General features: G+C 46.3%; 1 protein-coding gene across 4 annotated transcripts; it reads right to left on the bottom strand.

Annotated features, from left to right (window-relative positions):
* Window positions 1-322: 322 nt before the first annotated feature.
* Window positions 323-13,474, bottom strand: LOC110999846 (E3 ubiquitin-protein ligase SH3RF3). Of its 4 annotated transcripts, none has more exons than XM_022269092.2 (17): window positions 12,960-13,474; window positions 11,805-11,930; window positions 6,877-7,047; window positions 6,595-6,686; window positions 6,357-6,471; window positions 5,850-5,949; window positions 5,649-5,775; window positions 5,495-5,573; window positions 4,521-5,410; window positions 4,243-4,436; window positions 4,026-4,177; window positions 3,782-3,917; window positions 3,628-3,695; window positions 3,370-3,554; window positions 2,956-3,078; window positions 2,604-2,711; window positions 323-2,534 (listed from the first exon to the last, which is right to left on the bottom strand). In XM_022269092.2, the coding sequence occupies exons 2-17, from the start codon at window positions 11,916-11,918 to the stop codon at window positions 2,357-2,359; spliced, it is 2,832 nt and encodes a 943-aa protein (XP_022124784.2). In that variant the 5' UTR covers window positions 11,919-11,930; window positions 12,960-13,474; the 3' UTR covers window positions 323-2,356. The 4 variants fall into 4 exon arrangements, with proteins under 4 accessions (XP_022124784.2, XP_022124785.2, XP_022124786.2 ...); XM_022269093.2 differs by having other exon boundaries at window positions 5,495-5,570; XM_022269094.2 differs by having other exon boundaries at window positions 4,026-4,162; window positions 12,960-13,471.
* Between the last annotated feature and the right edge of the window lie 3,660 nt (window positions 13,475-17,134).

The raw sequence follows: 17,134 nt of genomic DNA, 5'->3' as shown, positions 1-17,134 counted from the left end.
TTATGTTTTAAAATATCATAATATGCACTACACGGTAAGTGACTAGTGGACTAATCATATTTACATACAAAGCCTGCCAGGTGTCTGCCCAACAGAGCGCGAAGAAGCAAAGCAAAGAATGTGTTATCATAACAAACCGGTTAACGGCTCTTAAATGTCCACTTACAGTTGTAAGCGAGTGTGAAGCCTGAAATAAATGCAAATGCAGATATCACAACGTTTCTGCGTCACCAGAATCATTATTGTACAAATAAATAAATAAATAAATAAAATAGAGAGAATGATTATTTTGGTTGTTTGTTTAGAAATAAAAATGTTGAAATCCAGATGAAATTATTTATTTCTCTCGAAAATCGCGTAACTGCCATCGATATGGTTCTTTTGTCTCGTTAAATCAAATGAAATATCTTATCCTAAATTTCCAACTACATAATACGCTAAAATGACATCAATTTTTACAAGTAAACTTCAGCCAAACATTTTTAAAATTTCACTAATAATTGTAACAATTTACCTAAAACGTTGGTATAAAAACCTACTCGTATCGTAGTCGAGAAACAAATTCGTTGTTTGGAAATAAAAGGGTTCCAATCTACATCTACAAAGTTTCAAATTAAATACACTTACAAAAAATCAGTTCTTCATAGTTACCATGAGTATAAGGACGTACAAATTAGTAAAAATATAATAAATACGGGAAACGACCCTCACGTAGAATATACAAGTTATCGCTAAAGGCCATGCGGCTTCACACGAATCGCAGACTTGTCGACGCTTCGTGTTAAAACGAATGAAGCTAACTTCGGAAAACACTCCCAACATCTTAAATGGCGTGCTTTCGTGTTTTCCGAAGTAAAAAGAGTTAAATAGAAAAAAATATTGAGCATTTTACATACATAGAGAGTGCATGGTTTCCGACAATACGTGGGCGAAATTCATTAGATTTTTCGTTTAGATTAAAATGACGATATGTGAATAATCTAAATTACGGCACGAGTATAACGTCAAATTAAAAACATATTACACATATAAATTATTGCATCACAATACACTCCAATAACTAATTAATATCTAAGTTGTTCACACCGACCATAAAACAATTTTCAAAATTCATTAAAATATCGTTAGAAAATTGACACAAAACGTCGGATAAGGTCTATTCGTACAAAAGTCATGACTCTCACATTCAAAGTCCTTAAAACTATTGAATAATTTGTAGAAACGATAAAAATTCCCTACAACTATAACTACGATGAGATTTTCGGTGGCAGATAAAGAAGGCATTTCTGAGAAAAGAATTGCACCTAGACGGAGCAAAGTCAGCGAAATAAGCAATGAGGAGCGGGAGGTATCTGCCCCCGAAAACCTCCGAAGACTAACCTACGATCTGTATAGAACGCTGTTAATATTGTATTTACTTAGTATAATTGCTGAATTTTCTCTAAAATTAATTTTAATATATTGTGTTAATAAACTGAATGTCAGTATCTAAACTAGTTCAATTTAAAACGGATCATATCGTAGCATCCCGACTCTATCGAAGAAATTGTCAAAAAGTGGAATAAAGAAATTTTACCTTAAAATAAAAGTTAGCCGATTCAACACCCGTATTTAATATCGAGTCGAGTATCCGACTTTCAGCCGATTATCGGCCTCTATGGCAGCTACCGTAAACCATTCGGTGGGCACGTGGAAGCCGGGACTCGCTTCAGCGCCCGGACGGATATTCGGACGTTCGACTCGATGCGGATCTCGGGGTGTCGATAACATTCCGACTTACGACTACGATGAGGTCGGAACGCCTCTCCCCGTTACGATAAACGTCCGATCCGGTTACAGCATTTCATGTATCGTTGTACTAATTCTCTACTCTATCGCTTTCAATATCGGTTACATAAAAATACCTCAATAAAATATTTCAACATCTCCAACTTTATACACGATATCATCTATTATAAAAAGGCTCCCGAGTCATTTTTAATTATAACGAAAACGATGCCGGGTCTGGGGCTGCAATGGGTCGCAAACGAAGCGAACGAGCGAACTAAGCGGAAAGAGATAGTGTTTATGTATAATATGGCAGCGGCGCGACCGCGACTCTCGCCGGCGTTCACCCCTTCGGGAACGGCTTTTTGTAAAATAATAAGCGTATCGAAACTAAAAATAAATTCACAAAATTCTACACAAACTAAGTTTAAATTTGATTTCACATTTAAAAAATAGTCCGCGTCGTGAATCATCGAAGTCGGCGGCGGCGAGAAACTCCTCGTCACGATCACCAAAACGAATAGTCAAAATCTCTCGTCGGAATCCGCCCTGCGCCGGACAGCTTAGCGGCCGACGCCCGGTCGGTCGGTCACTCGGGCGGGCAGCTCTGAACGAAAGAGGCCGGGAAGAGCCCGGTCCTGCCGGTCCTCTGCAGCGTGCCCTTGTACCAGCCGTCGCCTCTCTTCTTGCAGACCGTCACTATGTCGTCCACTTTCAACTCCAGCTCGTATTCGGAGTTCGGGGGGTACGGGACCACGCAGCGAAATCTAAAGGGCCGAAAAGAGTGTTAATTGTCGCGTTGGCTCGCGTCCGAGCGACGGGACAGCGCAACGTACCTCTCTCTGACCGGCTGCGAGTGGTGTCGGTCCCTTCGGGCGGCCGTCACGTCCAGGCTTTGCGACTTGCGATGCTGGTTCTGCCGAAGGCCCTCGGTGCTGCCGCGGCTGAATACACTTTCATTACAAACCGACGCTCTTCGTGCGAAACCGAGAGATTCAGAGTCGAGAAGTAGCGTTTCCGACTCGCATCGGTCTCGACTCTCAATGCGTTCGTCGGTTTGCCTCGGACGAATAAGCAACCAATTAAAGCATTTTAGATACAAAAGCGACAAAAGGCAAAATGGGTCAAAGCCAGACATTTACGATTTCAAATGAATCCGATGAGCGGCTTTTAAGTGCATATGCAAACCTGAGCATGCGGTGATCGTGCAGTCGGTCCTTGTGCCTGGCCACGGCCAGACCCGCGGGGGCCGCGATCTGCCCCGCCGAGGTCGGCAACGCGCGCAGCAACTGCGAGGGGCACGAGCCCGACCTGCGTGCAGTCTACGCTCTAGTGTGCTACGGGGTTCTACGAGGGTGCTACGGGAGCGCTACGGGGGGCTATGCTCTGACGAGGGTCGGCGCTTCGCCGAGAGGGCGAGTCCACTTTATCGGAACGAACGAATCCCGAGCACACCTCGCAGTATATAAGTTCTCGAGACGGAGAGCGATGAAAACGAGTCTGATGTGACGATATGGACAGACGAGTGAAACATTCAGCGAACACTAAATGTGCAGGCACAGATGCAAACGGTGGAGACGTAAAGAGAGGTGAGACCCATACCGCACGTGCACGGGGTGTTGCGCGGCGAACACGAGAGACGCGTTGGGCGAGTCGTCGAACACCGGGTTGTCCATGCTGTAGCCCACGGGCGGCGGAGACTTGCACTTCTTCATGGCCGCCAATCGCTTCATCAGGCTCACGCCGCTGGAGATCGACGACTTCTCGGACTTCGCTTTATCCTTCGCCTGGAATTCGACATTAGTCGGTTTCATTCGACGAGAGCACGTCGCCTAACCGACGAAATCTATTAACTCTCACTTTATCGGCTCGGGGAGCGCCCTGCTGCGGCTGCGCCGGCGCACTCCAGGGATACGTCGACGGCTGAGCTGCAATGGAAATCGATCGTGTCAAAGGTAAACAGAAGGAAGGAAAGAGCTAAAGTTCGAGAGGAGCCGAGGACGACTGCACTCACGAGCGGCGGCCGGCGGACTGTCGGCCCTGGGCGGGGCGTCGGGCGGAGCCGGAGCGGCGAGGGCGGCGGACGGAGCGCTCGAGTTGCCGCCGTCGCTCGCCGGGGGCGCCGCCTTGCCGCTCGACATGGACGCCGACTGCAATCGCAGGTTTCGAGTGGATTAACTTTACACGGCACGGCGGACGATACAAAATTGAGAGCGGAGGCTGCCGCGTCTCCCGTCCGCGGACTTCGTCGCGAGTACCTTCTCGTGCTTGATCCGGTTGGCCACCGGCGTGAGGGGCGCCACGTAGTTCCCGGGAAAGACCCCCGCGCGCTGGAGCCGCTCGCACCAGCCCTTGTACCAGCCGTCGCGACAGCGCTCGCGGACCGTGTACACGCCTGCGGAGAACGGGTCTTTTGAGCTTACGCGTCGTTCCGGACCTTGGCAGGGTCTCGACCTCTCGTCCCTTCGACCTCACCTCCCTTCTTCAACTCGATCTCGTCGGGTTTCTGCGGCCTGTACGGATACAGAGCGACGTACGCGGCCGGAAGAGGGCGCTCGTCGCTTCGAGACCGCCGTCGTCTCCTCTCTCTCTCTCGCTCCCTCTCGCCCCGGACGTCTCGCTCGGGCGTGTGATCGAGCAGGGACGTCGCTAGGATTTCGGCCGAATGCCTGCAGGAGGACGGTCTTCGTCATGTCGTCGGTCGAGGAACGTTTCGGTGGAGCTCCGCGAACCGTTCCCCGAACGGGACTCACCTGTTCTGGTTGAGGCCTCCTTGCAAATGCGTGGTCGGCGTCAAGCTGTGCCGTTTCTCTCTGTGATGATGGTCCCTCGGGGCTCTCGACGCCGCGTAGTCGTCTCTGCCGCGAGAGGGCGACAGGGCCGCCTGCAGCCCCAGGCCGAAGTCGAGAAGCGAGTCCGGTCCGCTGGACCTCGCCTCCGGTCCGGCGGAGCGAGTGATCCTCGACGAACAGGGCAGGCTCGTCGGCTCGGCCTCGCGAGTCTCGACGCGGGAGGACTCGATCGGGAGACTTACGTTCAGCGAGGTGTTCGTGGCCGTCGAGCACTCGCTCGTGTTCGGAGCCGCGGCGGCGTTCGGGTCCCGAGAGGTCTCTCGGGTCCGCTCGCGGGCGTCCTCCGGCGCCGCGACCGTCGCGTTCCTCTCCGCGTCGACGTCGGGCGAGCCGGGCAGACTGGGCTCGGCGCTCTCGCAGGTGCTGGTGTCGGAGCTGGTGTTGGGCGTGGTGGTCGAGGACGGCGTGTTCGCGCTGGAGCTCGAGTCAGAGCTCAAGTTGGAATCGAAGCCCGCGACCGGAAAGCGCTCGGTGCGGACGTTCTGATAGGCGACGTCGGCCCCGTTCGGGTGAGTGTCGAACTTGGCCCCGAACCTGTCGTAGCCGTCGTCGACGCGCGACGCGCTCTGCACCCCGAGAGCCTTGTGCGCGCTCGTGAAGTGGACGATGTCGAGGAGGTACTTGGCCCGAGTGGGCTCCGTGATCCTCGGGCTCGCGGCGCGGCGGGCCGACGTCTGGGCCGGCCGGGCGGCCGTCTGGGAGTTGGCCTGGCTCGCGTCGCCCACGTTCTGGTAGTTGCTCGGCGCCGAGGCGGGGGTCGACGCGGACATCTGTCGATATCGATGAGGGTGCTGAAAGGGCGAGAGAGGGCTTTGAACGTCGAAATATACTCAAACGGACCCGAGCGGAGCGATCTAAAGGTAGGGGCGCACAACCTGGGCCTGATGCCTGTGCTCCGAGTGCCCCGCTCTGACGTGTTCCGGCGCAGGTGGGACGGGGCGATTTATCGGACTGCTGGAAGAAAGTATCGTTAGTTTTTTATTTAGATTTCAGCAAAATCGTGTTTATACGAAGTCTCCCAAAGGGCACCTGTTCATGAGGTGCGAAGCGGCCTGGTTGAGTTCGACGAATGCGATGGGGAAGATGCCCACCCGCTGTTCGAGGCGACCCTCGGCCCAGTTCTCGTCCACTCGCCGGTGGACCGTGATGATGGCCCCTGCAAAGCACATTATCACACGTCACGGAACCTCAATACACTCTATCTAACGATGTAGTCCTTTCTCAAATTACCCTTGTCGAAAGCGAGACAGCCCTCCTCGTCCGGGGCGGACATCCGGAAGTCGTACAGCGCTTTGCACAAGGCGGGGGCCGCGGCCAAAGGCACTATCACCTGGAAGCACAATCTCTACTTGGTATCGTGCGTTTTAATGCTTAAGTTTCTTTAAGCGCTTTGACCGTGATTTTAAGCTAACAGGGTCTTCTAAACCGTTCCCATCGTCAATTCGTAAGCTGAACCATTGATTAGGTCCTTAATTAAATACTAAACAACAAGATTTGGATTGCTGTATGCTGATTTCTGACGGGGGCCGAAACTCTTTCAAACTTGTATAAAAAAATTACAGAATGATGGTACATATAAAATTCGCTTCAGAGCAGAGCTAACAAGAAACTGTCGGAATATACTGTGATGAACATCAATATGACACATTAAAAATTGTGTGCGTATATGTTAAATAATACAATTTAAACAAACACCTGACTCACAACTGAAATGCAACATTGGATAAAACAAAGTACCTGCAAATAGGTGATAGGGAACATTCCGCTGCGACCGGAACACTCTCCGTGATACCAGAAAGGGTCCAACTTCTTTTGCAGCAAAATCGTCTCTCCCTTCTTGAACGAAAGGTCACTGAAATGGAGATATAGGGCATAAACAAAAGTGAAAAAAAATCATCTGTTGCTTATATTTTTCATGAAAAAGTGATAAACACCAATTATCGAATCACCAGCGTACTCATACAGCTACACTCACCCAGGTTCCTTTGAGATATAATCGTAGATGGCTCTCCCGTGCGGTGGCACCTGCTTGTCTGATCGAGACGATGGCTGCGTTTGTACCTGGCCCTGGAAGTTTGAAAAATAACACAAATAAAAACCATTTCCACCATAGATATTTTAAAATAATTATTATTAAGGAATGGTTTCAATTAATCGATTATAGCTCATACATCCCTCTCCCTTGCCTTCAAAGGCCTATGATCAAAAGAAACCTAAAAAGAAAAATCTTGCTATATTTCTCTTAATGATATGTTACCTGCGTGTGCGCAGTCCTAACTCTCTGCGCAGAGACTTTCCTGGGCGCGGAGTTCTTCATTCCCTCCAAGATCCTCATGAGGAGGACGTTGGGAGGCAGTTCCTCCACCTTTGTCTCTACCAGTACCCGACACTCGGGACATCGTAGCTCTTTGTGAGATTCGACTATTACCTTTAGGATACGAAATATAATATGAAATACCTATAATCGTGGAATTAATGATAGAATTTAAAACAGTGGCACTACAACCCTTGAGTTTGTGTTCAAATTTCATATATATCTGTTACGTGATAAAAAAAATACTGCTCAATAAAAACTAATTTAGCAATAGCATCTATTGTACAGACACTTTTATCGTGACCTAAGAACGAATTGTAAATAATGTTTCGGATATAGCGTATGACATACATGCCTTTTTTATATTGCAAAGACCACTAATTATTGAGAAGCAATTTTATTACAATATTTCTTGCCACATGAAATATACATAAATGGCTATAGCTGAGCTGCAGTAACAATAAACAATAAACAACAGAACCCTCCCGGTGGCTGATTAAGACTAGTCAAATGCAGGAACTCGAAGAGGTAAACATCAATAATGACGGGGCAAATTCATTTCCTCTTTCCTGTCGCCTAAACTAGTCGGATGTGAGCAATTCAAAATAATGTTACAACCGCATCTACCAAAGATGCGCCAATCTCTGGGAAAACGTAAAACTAATGACATTCGCGTTTATAGCTAAGAATATATTATGTCGTCATATTCTGGGACAATATATAAATCTACATTGGTAATAAAATTTTAAAAACTTAAGCTAATGGGCTTGTGTCGAGGTATTTATAGGATTCAAGTCTAAACATAGAGACCCTTTTACCACGCCGATACGCATCGACAAGGTTTGGAACATTTGGACGGTTTCTCTCGCGTAGATCTTGTGTTAGTAGAAAGTCTACTAAGTCGGATTATATGTAGATATAATTTTGTTATCATAGAACTTCTATTTCACTTAGTTTTCTTAGTCTTTAATTACTTCCTTTCAGATTATTAGATTACAGTTTCAATCAAATGATTATGGATTTTACAATGATTTTACTTTACAACGACTACATATAGGTTTATCTTATCAAAATGTATTATTTTGAAATGCGTAACATCGTTTACGTAGGATGCCCCACAATAATAAACGTAAAATACTCTACAGGTATTGAAAAATTCTTGATTCTTGATTAACTTTCTTCCAAAACATTAGAGAAGAGATTTATTTGTAGAACTTCAATGTTGTAGTTTGATTTCGTGGCTTCAAAATAATTTGATGTTTTGGAGTTTTTGGTTCCGACTTGTAGCCAACATACAATTGCCCATGGGTAAAACATAATTTTTTGTAGATTACATTCATACATTCTATAAGTAATACTGTACAACATTTTTTTTGTTCTATTCAATATGTAGTTTTCACAGCGAACGCGATGATAGATTTTTTATGGATAATTTTTTCACCCCTTGGGTGGGTTATATTTTTTTTTTCAGGAATCCCTATTTTTTGGAAAATGTAACGTAAAGATGAAATAATTTTTCAAATCGGTCCAGTACTTTTTATGTGAAAACATTACAAACATACATCCAAAAACACAAATGTTTGATCTTCATAAGTAATATAAGTATAAATCAAGTAAAACTACTTAGTTTACTATACTTATAGTTACGATATATTTCATTACAATAACAAATAATTATCATTGACATCACAATGTCCTGATCCATTTATATTATAGAGACGACATTTGACATTGACGAAGTAAATCGCAAACCGATATCTAATCAGTGAAAACATTGGAGAAAATGAGTCAAGGTGCTAAAGTGTTCTTGAAATTGTATAATATGTTTCCGTATGCCGGTCAATCTTTGTCAATCAGAGGTTTCGAGCAACCAACATTTCTCTTTTCTTATCGAATACTCTAATTTAAAACAGGAGGAGAAGGCGAGCTAATCTCAGTAGAAATAAAACGAGCAACATTTGTATCCCTAATATGCCGACGGTAAAAAGAAACGTCCCGTTGCCAAGAGTTACCCGTGCTCTATTTATAAAACACACCGAAATACATTGGAGTAGGTACATAAGTAGGGCAATTTAATGATCGAAAATAGTGAAGATGCATGAACTTGAATGATTTGAAGCAGGTGAAGCACTAGTTTGTACCCACATGCCCATATATTTAATTATTTATTTATGCACTTGTATTTTCAGATATGAGACTATTAAGAAAATCTAAGCCCTCTTATTATATAACTAACTTAAGTTTCTGTTTTCCAGTTTTGGGAACAAGTTTCTTCATAATATTTCATACAGTAGGAACGATGAATATTACATGTCCGTTCATAGAACCAAGGACCAACATAATCACGCAAAAACTAAACACATCAAATTTATGTGAGGACACTCGACTTTACTTTTGTGCAGTTTTTATATATATATTCAGATAATTTTAATTAAAACGCACCTAAACATAGGCCACGCCGGTTGAGAAAACTAAGCGGGCTGGTCACCTGCTCTTCTAAAAAGGGAAACAGGTTAATGAAACAGACAAATCTGAAACAACGAGTTATGAATTACGGCACGAATAATACTTTCTAACGTTTCAATATCCCGTCATTAATTGACGGCTTATTAAAATCTAAGCCGCAATATCAACATTTTGCTTGAGACCGCCTACCGCTATTTGTAGCAAATTATAAGAATTTATTTAACCGACGCTTCGAGGAATAATGTTTAAGGACAGCAGTTCTTTACTTTATGAGGTGTAAGATTGACATCATTGTCATAAATTAGGGAATAATACAACAAATCACGCCTAATTTAAAAAGAATTGCATAAAATACGCGTGCCAAGCCGTAAATGCATCCTTCATTAATACAACATGATAAAGTACTATTACAGAATAATGTATTTACTTAAAAACCCTATTATTTAAAGATGGACAAATTAGCACATGAGGTAGGAAGGAAACAGAGAAACCGCAAAAAAGAAAAAATAAGACTTATCGATGGAAGGAAGAGGTCTCTACTTCTAAACTTGTAAACAATAATTGTTTAATACATATATTTTTCACCAACAAATTTATTTATTAAATAAATCAATCTAACAACTGTGCTTTGTAAAACTGTGCTTTATGTTTCTGTTTATATGTGTATTCCGTTTTGGCTTTTGTGCGTAATGTAATTGTTTGGATATTGTTTAGTGATTAGAACTTACAATGAATTTTTTTTTGTAATATTTAAAAAACAGAAGTGATTATTTTATGGACGATTTATATTTTTTCTAAATTTAAGTAAATGTATTTACTCACTACACGTCGTACCCTTATACTTGGTAAAATATGATTATCTTTTTGCACATGACTTAATATCAGTCACTTGTTAACTTTTTGAATCATCAAAGATATTGTCCTTTTAAGTAATTAATACTTAATTAATAATTTTAAAAAGTAAGCTTGGTGAAATAGGAGCACGCCCTTACATTCTCGTGGGAACAACACACAAGGTTAGGTTATTGGAAGAGAAAAAATTATGGTATGAAACGAATTATATAGGATAATGTTACTTTGACTTGTATATTTTAATGTTTCTCAATGGCACAACATGCTTAATACCAGACTGACGGGTAAATGCATTGCAAAATTGCAAAATTAACGAGAGTAAACCAAGCGAAAGTTAACGTCAGGACAGAATCGTTGCAAGTGAAAAGCTGCTTACTACTATTACGATGAAACACACAGTTCTGTGAAAAGTATCCAGATTGTTGTTTTTAATATTTTAAGACGAAACGGGAGTTTAACATTTTCAAGCTTAAAAGTTCACGATTTTAGGTTTAGAAAAGTAACAATTCTTGTAGACTATAAGGTTGATATAAAACATATGCTAACTACAATAAGGCGAATTATATAAAAGTTAAATGACACGGACTCATACGATTATGAAGTTAGGTTATCAGCTGGCAGCGGTCGGCAGCTATACGAAGCGTGGGTGTCCTAATTGTTAAAAATAGCTAATACATAGCCTTCCTGCCCGCTGTATTAACTACTTACTCAAATGACATAGGAACCCCTACTTTAAAATAACAGCCACTCTTCGGTCCGGGTAAAGGCGATTGTGTTTCCGTAATAATTTCGTAGGTGTTTTCAGGATAAAGGTTGGTTTTAAAGTATATTCTACAACACAACCCTTGTCTCAATATTTACAAAAATATTTTTTATATAATATATATTTAATATCCATATTCCATTGAGTCTTCTTTCTGCACACACAGACAGCAATAGAGCTGATAAAATAAATTATACTTTTATTAAAAATAATATTACATTGTTTCCTTCCATTAGGTAAATTTATGCCGACCTGATATTAGATATATTTATGTTAGTGTAAGAGCTGTAATATGCAAACTAAAAAAACAGTAAAAAGCGCATCTCATACGCCACAAAGTGCAAGAGCTGTTCAAGACATGTCAATAATTGTAGTATGTCGATGAGTCAGTGTGTATGTGAGTTATACAGTTTAGATTAAAACCAGTAATAAACCATGTTTATTTACAATACAGAAGGAACAGTACAAGTATGATCATAGATATGAGACATAATATATGTAAACTTAGACTGAACAACAAAATATAAATAGTTTAGCAGAATATAAAAGTTTTTATCTAAAACTACATTATTAATTGAGATACAGAAAGAAGGCTCACAAATTATGTATATCAATCTGTATTTTAATATTCTGTAGTTCAAAAGAAATCAAGAGAAAATTTAACAAGTGAAATAGAATCAAAAAAATTGACTGTCTACCCATTCCAAATCCCTTTGTTAATGACGGCATTTATCAAGAAGTGTATGAAAAACTTCTGAATAACATTAAACAGCATAGCAAAAAGGCAAACCTTGAGACATTTGAGACAGAATGTGTGTTGGCATGGCAAGACTCGTGATGATGTGTCCAGACGCTCCAAACAGACTGAACACTCTAACAGGTCATTGAGTAGACCCTCATCCATCCCGTCCTTACACTGGAAACAAATATAAAACTTACTTACAGTTGTACTATAGTTGCTTTACATGCAATACAACTTTATTACATGTTAAAATTACAAATAATGGTCTATTTAAATCTCATTTTGATGAATTAACTAACAAAATTAACTCCAAATTACAAGTCATATAAGTCCAGGTGAGAGATGAATAAATTCCTTAGAAATGCACCAGAACCACATTGTATGAGTCTTTAGTATATTCAAAGAAATGAACAATGACAATCATTCTAGGAAAATCTTGTTTTCCAAGCCAAGTTCACAAAATCACTAACTTACTTGGTTATTTCATTAACAAATATGTCAAAACAATAACATTGAAATACTTAATAATACTAATGTATTTATAACAATTAAGTATTTCTATTTTTTCTATAAAACTATCAAGAAATTTTAATACAAAACAAAAATACTACAGAACAAAATACAATAAAACAATACAGGTTCAAAAGAATTAATATATTTTATCAGTCTTAGACTTTATATATATCTATAAACATCATAAACATTACCTTTCATTTCTTTGACAATAACAACATTTTATACCTTTTTTGAGAGTAGATAACTTTAACCAATTTCTTTTCCTTATTCAAGTATTTACTTTATCATAGTAATATTTAACAAGATTTTAAACAAGCTTTTTTTAGATAGAAACAATAAGAGATATTGTCTCTCAGAGCACTACATACATAACTGAAACTATTTCATAATGAATATCTAATATTTTACACATTTTCATTTAATTTATTATAAACAAGAAGAATAATCATTGCATTTCAGCCTATGGAATCATAGAATTTTAATGTTAACATTATTTGGACATTAAGATATAAGGATTACAAAATAAACCTAATGAAACGAAATACAATTGGTAGGTGCATGTACAAAACCAATTATTAATAAAAGACTATAAAACCAATGACTTTAAGCAATTTTGAACATTGCAGGTAACAGTAACAAGTTAACTGAGATTACATGCATTTTAGATCCTAAAGGGCGGTGACTCACCAAATATTTTGAATTCCAACAACGCTAGCGGCTTCTCAATCCATTATTAGAAGAAACAAAACCTGGAGCACCGAGTAACCACCCTAAACACTAGTCACTTAACAATTTTACAGAATGACTTAACACTGCTCATAGTAAATCATGATAGCGACTTTCATTAGTATACAAATAAGCGAATAAACATTGCGGGGTTAACCGATAATTAATTACTATTTCAAGAAAAATGCACTTGTTCACAAAAACTAATTAAATTTCACGCAGAAATGCCAAATGCCATTCTCGTTAGTCGTTTCTCACGGCTTGCACCACTAAATACAGATTGCAAATTAACAGCCTTACACCTAAAGACTAAAGAGTGCATACTGCTAACGAACTCTCACAGTCTAAGCGCTAACTGATCCAAAGACAGATATTATATCGTCAACAGACACACTACTTAAATTTAACGAAAGTGGGAACTGGTCAGTTGAGTCATGAGTGTTGACAGAAACCAAGTGTAAATAAGAATTATGATTAAGACAGAGCTCTTGCTATAAAAAGTGGTATTTTTTGCGAAGTGCCTTCCGTTGCCACCAAGGGCTATTTATTTGGCTGTTACTCCCCATGCTATCATTGTACGGTCGTCTGCCTCCTTGTGCACACGAGCCTCTACGCGTTTCATCACTGCTATTGTTTTAATTGTAAAACATATATGCAGAAACCATCTGAGTAGCCGCCTGCACCCGTTTCACGCCGACACCGAAGCAACGAACGCGCTGCGTCTATCCCGGCTTCCCACCAGAGGGTCTCACCGGGGGATGCGCATGCGCGGGAGGCGCTAAGGTGTCCAGGCTGTGCCTGGCAGACTCCAGCTCCCGCCATGGAGCGAAAATCCCGTCGCGATGCGTCTGGCCCGCGCGCCAATGAACGCTCCCGCTCGCGCGGTGGAGCCGCGCCGCCGCCGCCGTCGTCATCATATGAATGCAGTGCTCCCGCGTCGCGCATGGCTGACCGGTCCCTGAGCGGCTCTCGCTCGCGTAGCGATCGAGCCCCGGGACCAGGAGCCGAAGAACCGGGCGAGACAGCCGTTTTTAAGAAACAGCTCTCGTCGCGGTATACTTCGACTGTATACCCCGCCGTATCGGCCCCCCACAACCCCGCCCCCGCGGAAAAAACTTTAACGCGGTACACCGCGTCGCCGAATGACCCCGAGGTCGCTGGTGACTCGCGCCCGGCTGGCGCTCGAGCCCCCCTCGCGGGTTATAGTGACAGTGACACGCAGGACCTTTTAAATGTGTTAAGTGAAAGTGATGTGAGGCCGCAGCTCTCGTCGCGGTATAGCGATGGCGAGAGCGCCCTCACCGCAACACCGCACAGGCCACGCCCCTCAACGATGGCGCCACCCGATGAAATGCACCCAACGGTGAGTCCGCCTATTCTATCTATTCAAGAGGAGGAAAATATCGCTCATGGGCAAGACCCGGCTGAGCTGCTGGCCTTCTTAGAAGGCGACCTGCGCCCGGCGCAGCCCGTGTCGCCCCGTGCCGGCTATGAGTCGGATGCGCTGTTTGTTGCGCAGACACTCATAGGCCGGTTCGCAACGGATGGACTCGCGCGCGCCATGTGCGAGTACCTATCGCAGACGCGCAGGCGCCTTCTAAACGAGGGCCTTCTGACTTCGCCGCTATCGAGCGACGAACACGATGCGCTCGTTAAAGTGAAACGAGCGCATCAAGCTCTACGCCGCCCGCCGCCGCCGGACTCAGACGAGGACGCCGCCGGGTCGGCGCCTAAGCGCGTATGCGCGCAGACGACGCCCCCTGGCGTCAATCAACCACATCAACAGCCTTCTCAACATGCGCAACCGGCGCCGCTCTCCCAGAGGGACCCGCGCCGCCGCCGTTTTGAGGATACAACCATGGCAACGGCGTCGACGAGTGCGCCCCCCTCCGCCCACCCCGCGCCCCGCGCGGCCCTTGCGACGGCTCAACCAACGCCGCAAGACGCGGCGACTACTAACTTAAACACGGCGTCATACGCCGCGATGACCGCGTCGCCGACGGTGGCCCGTCGGCCACCACTCGCGCCCCTGCCCGCCGCGCCTCAGACACCAAAATACCCGCCATTTGTCATAGAATCCCTCCCTGACTGGACCACCCATGTCAGGGAGATGAAAAAGAGACTGGGGCGTACAGTGAACGCGCGCGCCTATGGACAGGGGCTCAAAATAACACCGGAAGACGAGGAGGAGTACCGCCTGGTGCAGCGGTACCTTGGGGAGTTGGAGACCAGCGGAGTTAACGTGGTATACTTCTCCTACTCCCTACCAGCAGAGCGGCAGCTGAAGGTGGCGGTAAGAGGCATTCCGGCGGACACGGAACCCGAGGCCATCATGTCAGAGCTGCGCGACCTCGGGTACGAGCCTGAGCACGCCCAGCCCATTAGAGCCAGGAAGGGAAGACCGGGGTGTATCTTCCTGGTCATACTCCGCCGCACTCCAGACATCACCCCCGCGATCTACGGCATAACAGAGCTGTTGTGCATTCCGGGGGTGACCATCGAGTCCTGGCGGGGCAAAAGGGGCCCCGCACAATGTCATAGATGTCAGGGATTTAGACACTCCTCGCACCAATGCCACCGGGCCCTGGCCTGTGTGAAGTGCGGGGAGGGCCACCGTACCGCCGACTGCCCCCTACCTAAGGGGGCCACGCCGAGATGCGCCAATTGCAAGGGGGCGCATCCGGCCAACCACAGCACGTGTCCGGTGCTGAAGGAGGAGGCGCACAACAAGCGCGCTGGCACGGTGGCACTTGCAGCACGGGGCATGGGCGCCTCCGAGGCGCGCGGTCGACGTCGCGGTGGTCGCGGCGGTCGCGGCGCGCGCGGCGCACATGGCGCACATGGCGCGCCTGGCGCTGGCGGCGGACGTGGCGCGCAGGGCGTATTTTGCGCCCGCGGCGCACATGGCGCACCTGGCGCACCTGGCGCGCCTAGCTCACATGGCGCCCATGGCGCACTTGGCGTCCGCGACGCGCGGGGACCATCTGGCGCACCTGGCGCACCTGGCGCTCGCGGCACACATGGCGCCACCACCCCAGCGCCTACACCAGCTGCCCAAACACGGCGGAGGGACGAGCCGCGCGAACACGCGCAGGCTGACCCGCGTGCCCATGGGCAGTACTTCTCGCAGCCGCAGGAGGTAGAGATGGTCACCTACCCCGCGGAGCCTCCCAGCCAACGCCGACGCCGCAGAGGGGGGAGAAGAAGAGGACGCGGGGGGGTACAACCCCCCGCCCCCCCGCGCGCGGAACCTGCCGCGCACGCCGAGGCTGGCCCCAGTAGGGCCGCCGCCGACTCCGCTCCAGTTGCTGGAGCTACCAGAGCCGCTGACCAGCGCGCCGCACGCCCCCGCAGCGGGGGCCCACTGAGGGGCCAGACGCTCCCCAGCGAGACGGCGATCGCTGAGGCGGTTGACAGGGCGGTCACCGCATTGCTGGGCGCCCTATACCCGACCCCGTCTGAACCGACCTACGGAGGACGCCGGTCGCGCAGTCGAGGCGTGAGGCAACGAAAATGAACTTACGCCTCCTGCACTGGAACGCCGACGGCCTTCGGGATAAAGGCCACCACTTGCGTCACATCCTACGCACACAGGACGTGGATGTGGCGCTCATTTCCGAGACGCACCTGCGCCCCACCGACCGACTGCGTGCCGCGGGCTACTACGTCTACCGCGCAGAGCACCAGGCGGCCAACGGGGCGCCCTTTCGCGGACTGGCGGTGATGATACGGCGACGGATCGCTCACCGCGCAATCCCGCCGGTCAACGGCGACAAAATCCTGACGCTGGGGGTCGAGCTAGAACTGGGCGGGCAGCCCACAGACGTGCTAGCTGTCTACGCTCCCCCCGGCTCCAACTTCGCACCGGCCGAGCTGGAGGCCGCGCTCAGCCGGAAGCCGACGCTCCTCGCGGGCGACTGGAATGCCAAGCATATCAGCTGGCAATCCCACTCCAGCAGCTCGCGGGGCAACCGGCTCCTGCAGCATGCCGAGGCTCGCGGCTACCAGGTGTGCGGACCAGATGCCGCCACCCACTACCCGAGAAACAACACCCACAGGCCGGACATTATCGATTTGGTGGTGCATAACCGGCCTGATCTCTACCTGGCGCAGGAGGTCCTGATGGATGAGTACCA

Source organism: Pieris rapae, chromosome 6 (genome assembly GCF_905147795.1).
Source record: "Pieris rapae chromosome 6, ilPieRapa1.1, whole genome shotgun sequence".
In the NCBI taxonomy this organism is placed as follows: Eukaryota; Metazoa; Arthropoda; class Insecta; order Lepidoptera; family Pieridae; genus Pieris; species Pieris rapae.
The sequence above is the reverse complement of the archived record's forward strand: the minus strand, read 5'-3'. Positions and strand labels throughout refer to the sequence as shown.

Excerpts from the sequence above, each read along its gene's own strand:
- LOC110999846 (XM_022269092.2), bottom strand. The coding sequence starts at position 11,918 with ATGGATGAGGGTCTACTCAATGACCTGTTAGAGTGTTCAGTCTGTTTG. Across the intron at positions 5,950-6,356 it reads TCCCTATCACCTATTTGCAG|GTGATAGTGCCTTTGGCCGC; the intron begins GTACTTTGTTTT and ends TTGTGCTTCCAG. Across the intron at positions 3,079-3,369 it reads CAACACCCCGTGCACGTGCG|GTCGGGCTCGTGCCCCTCGC; the intron begins GTATGGGTCTCA and ends GACTGCACGCAG.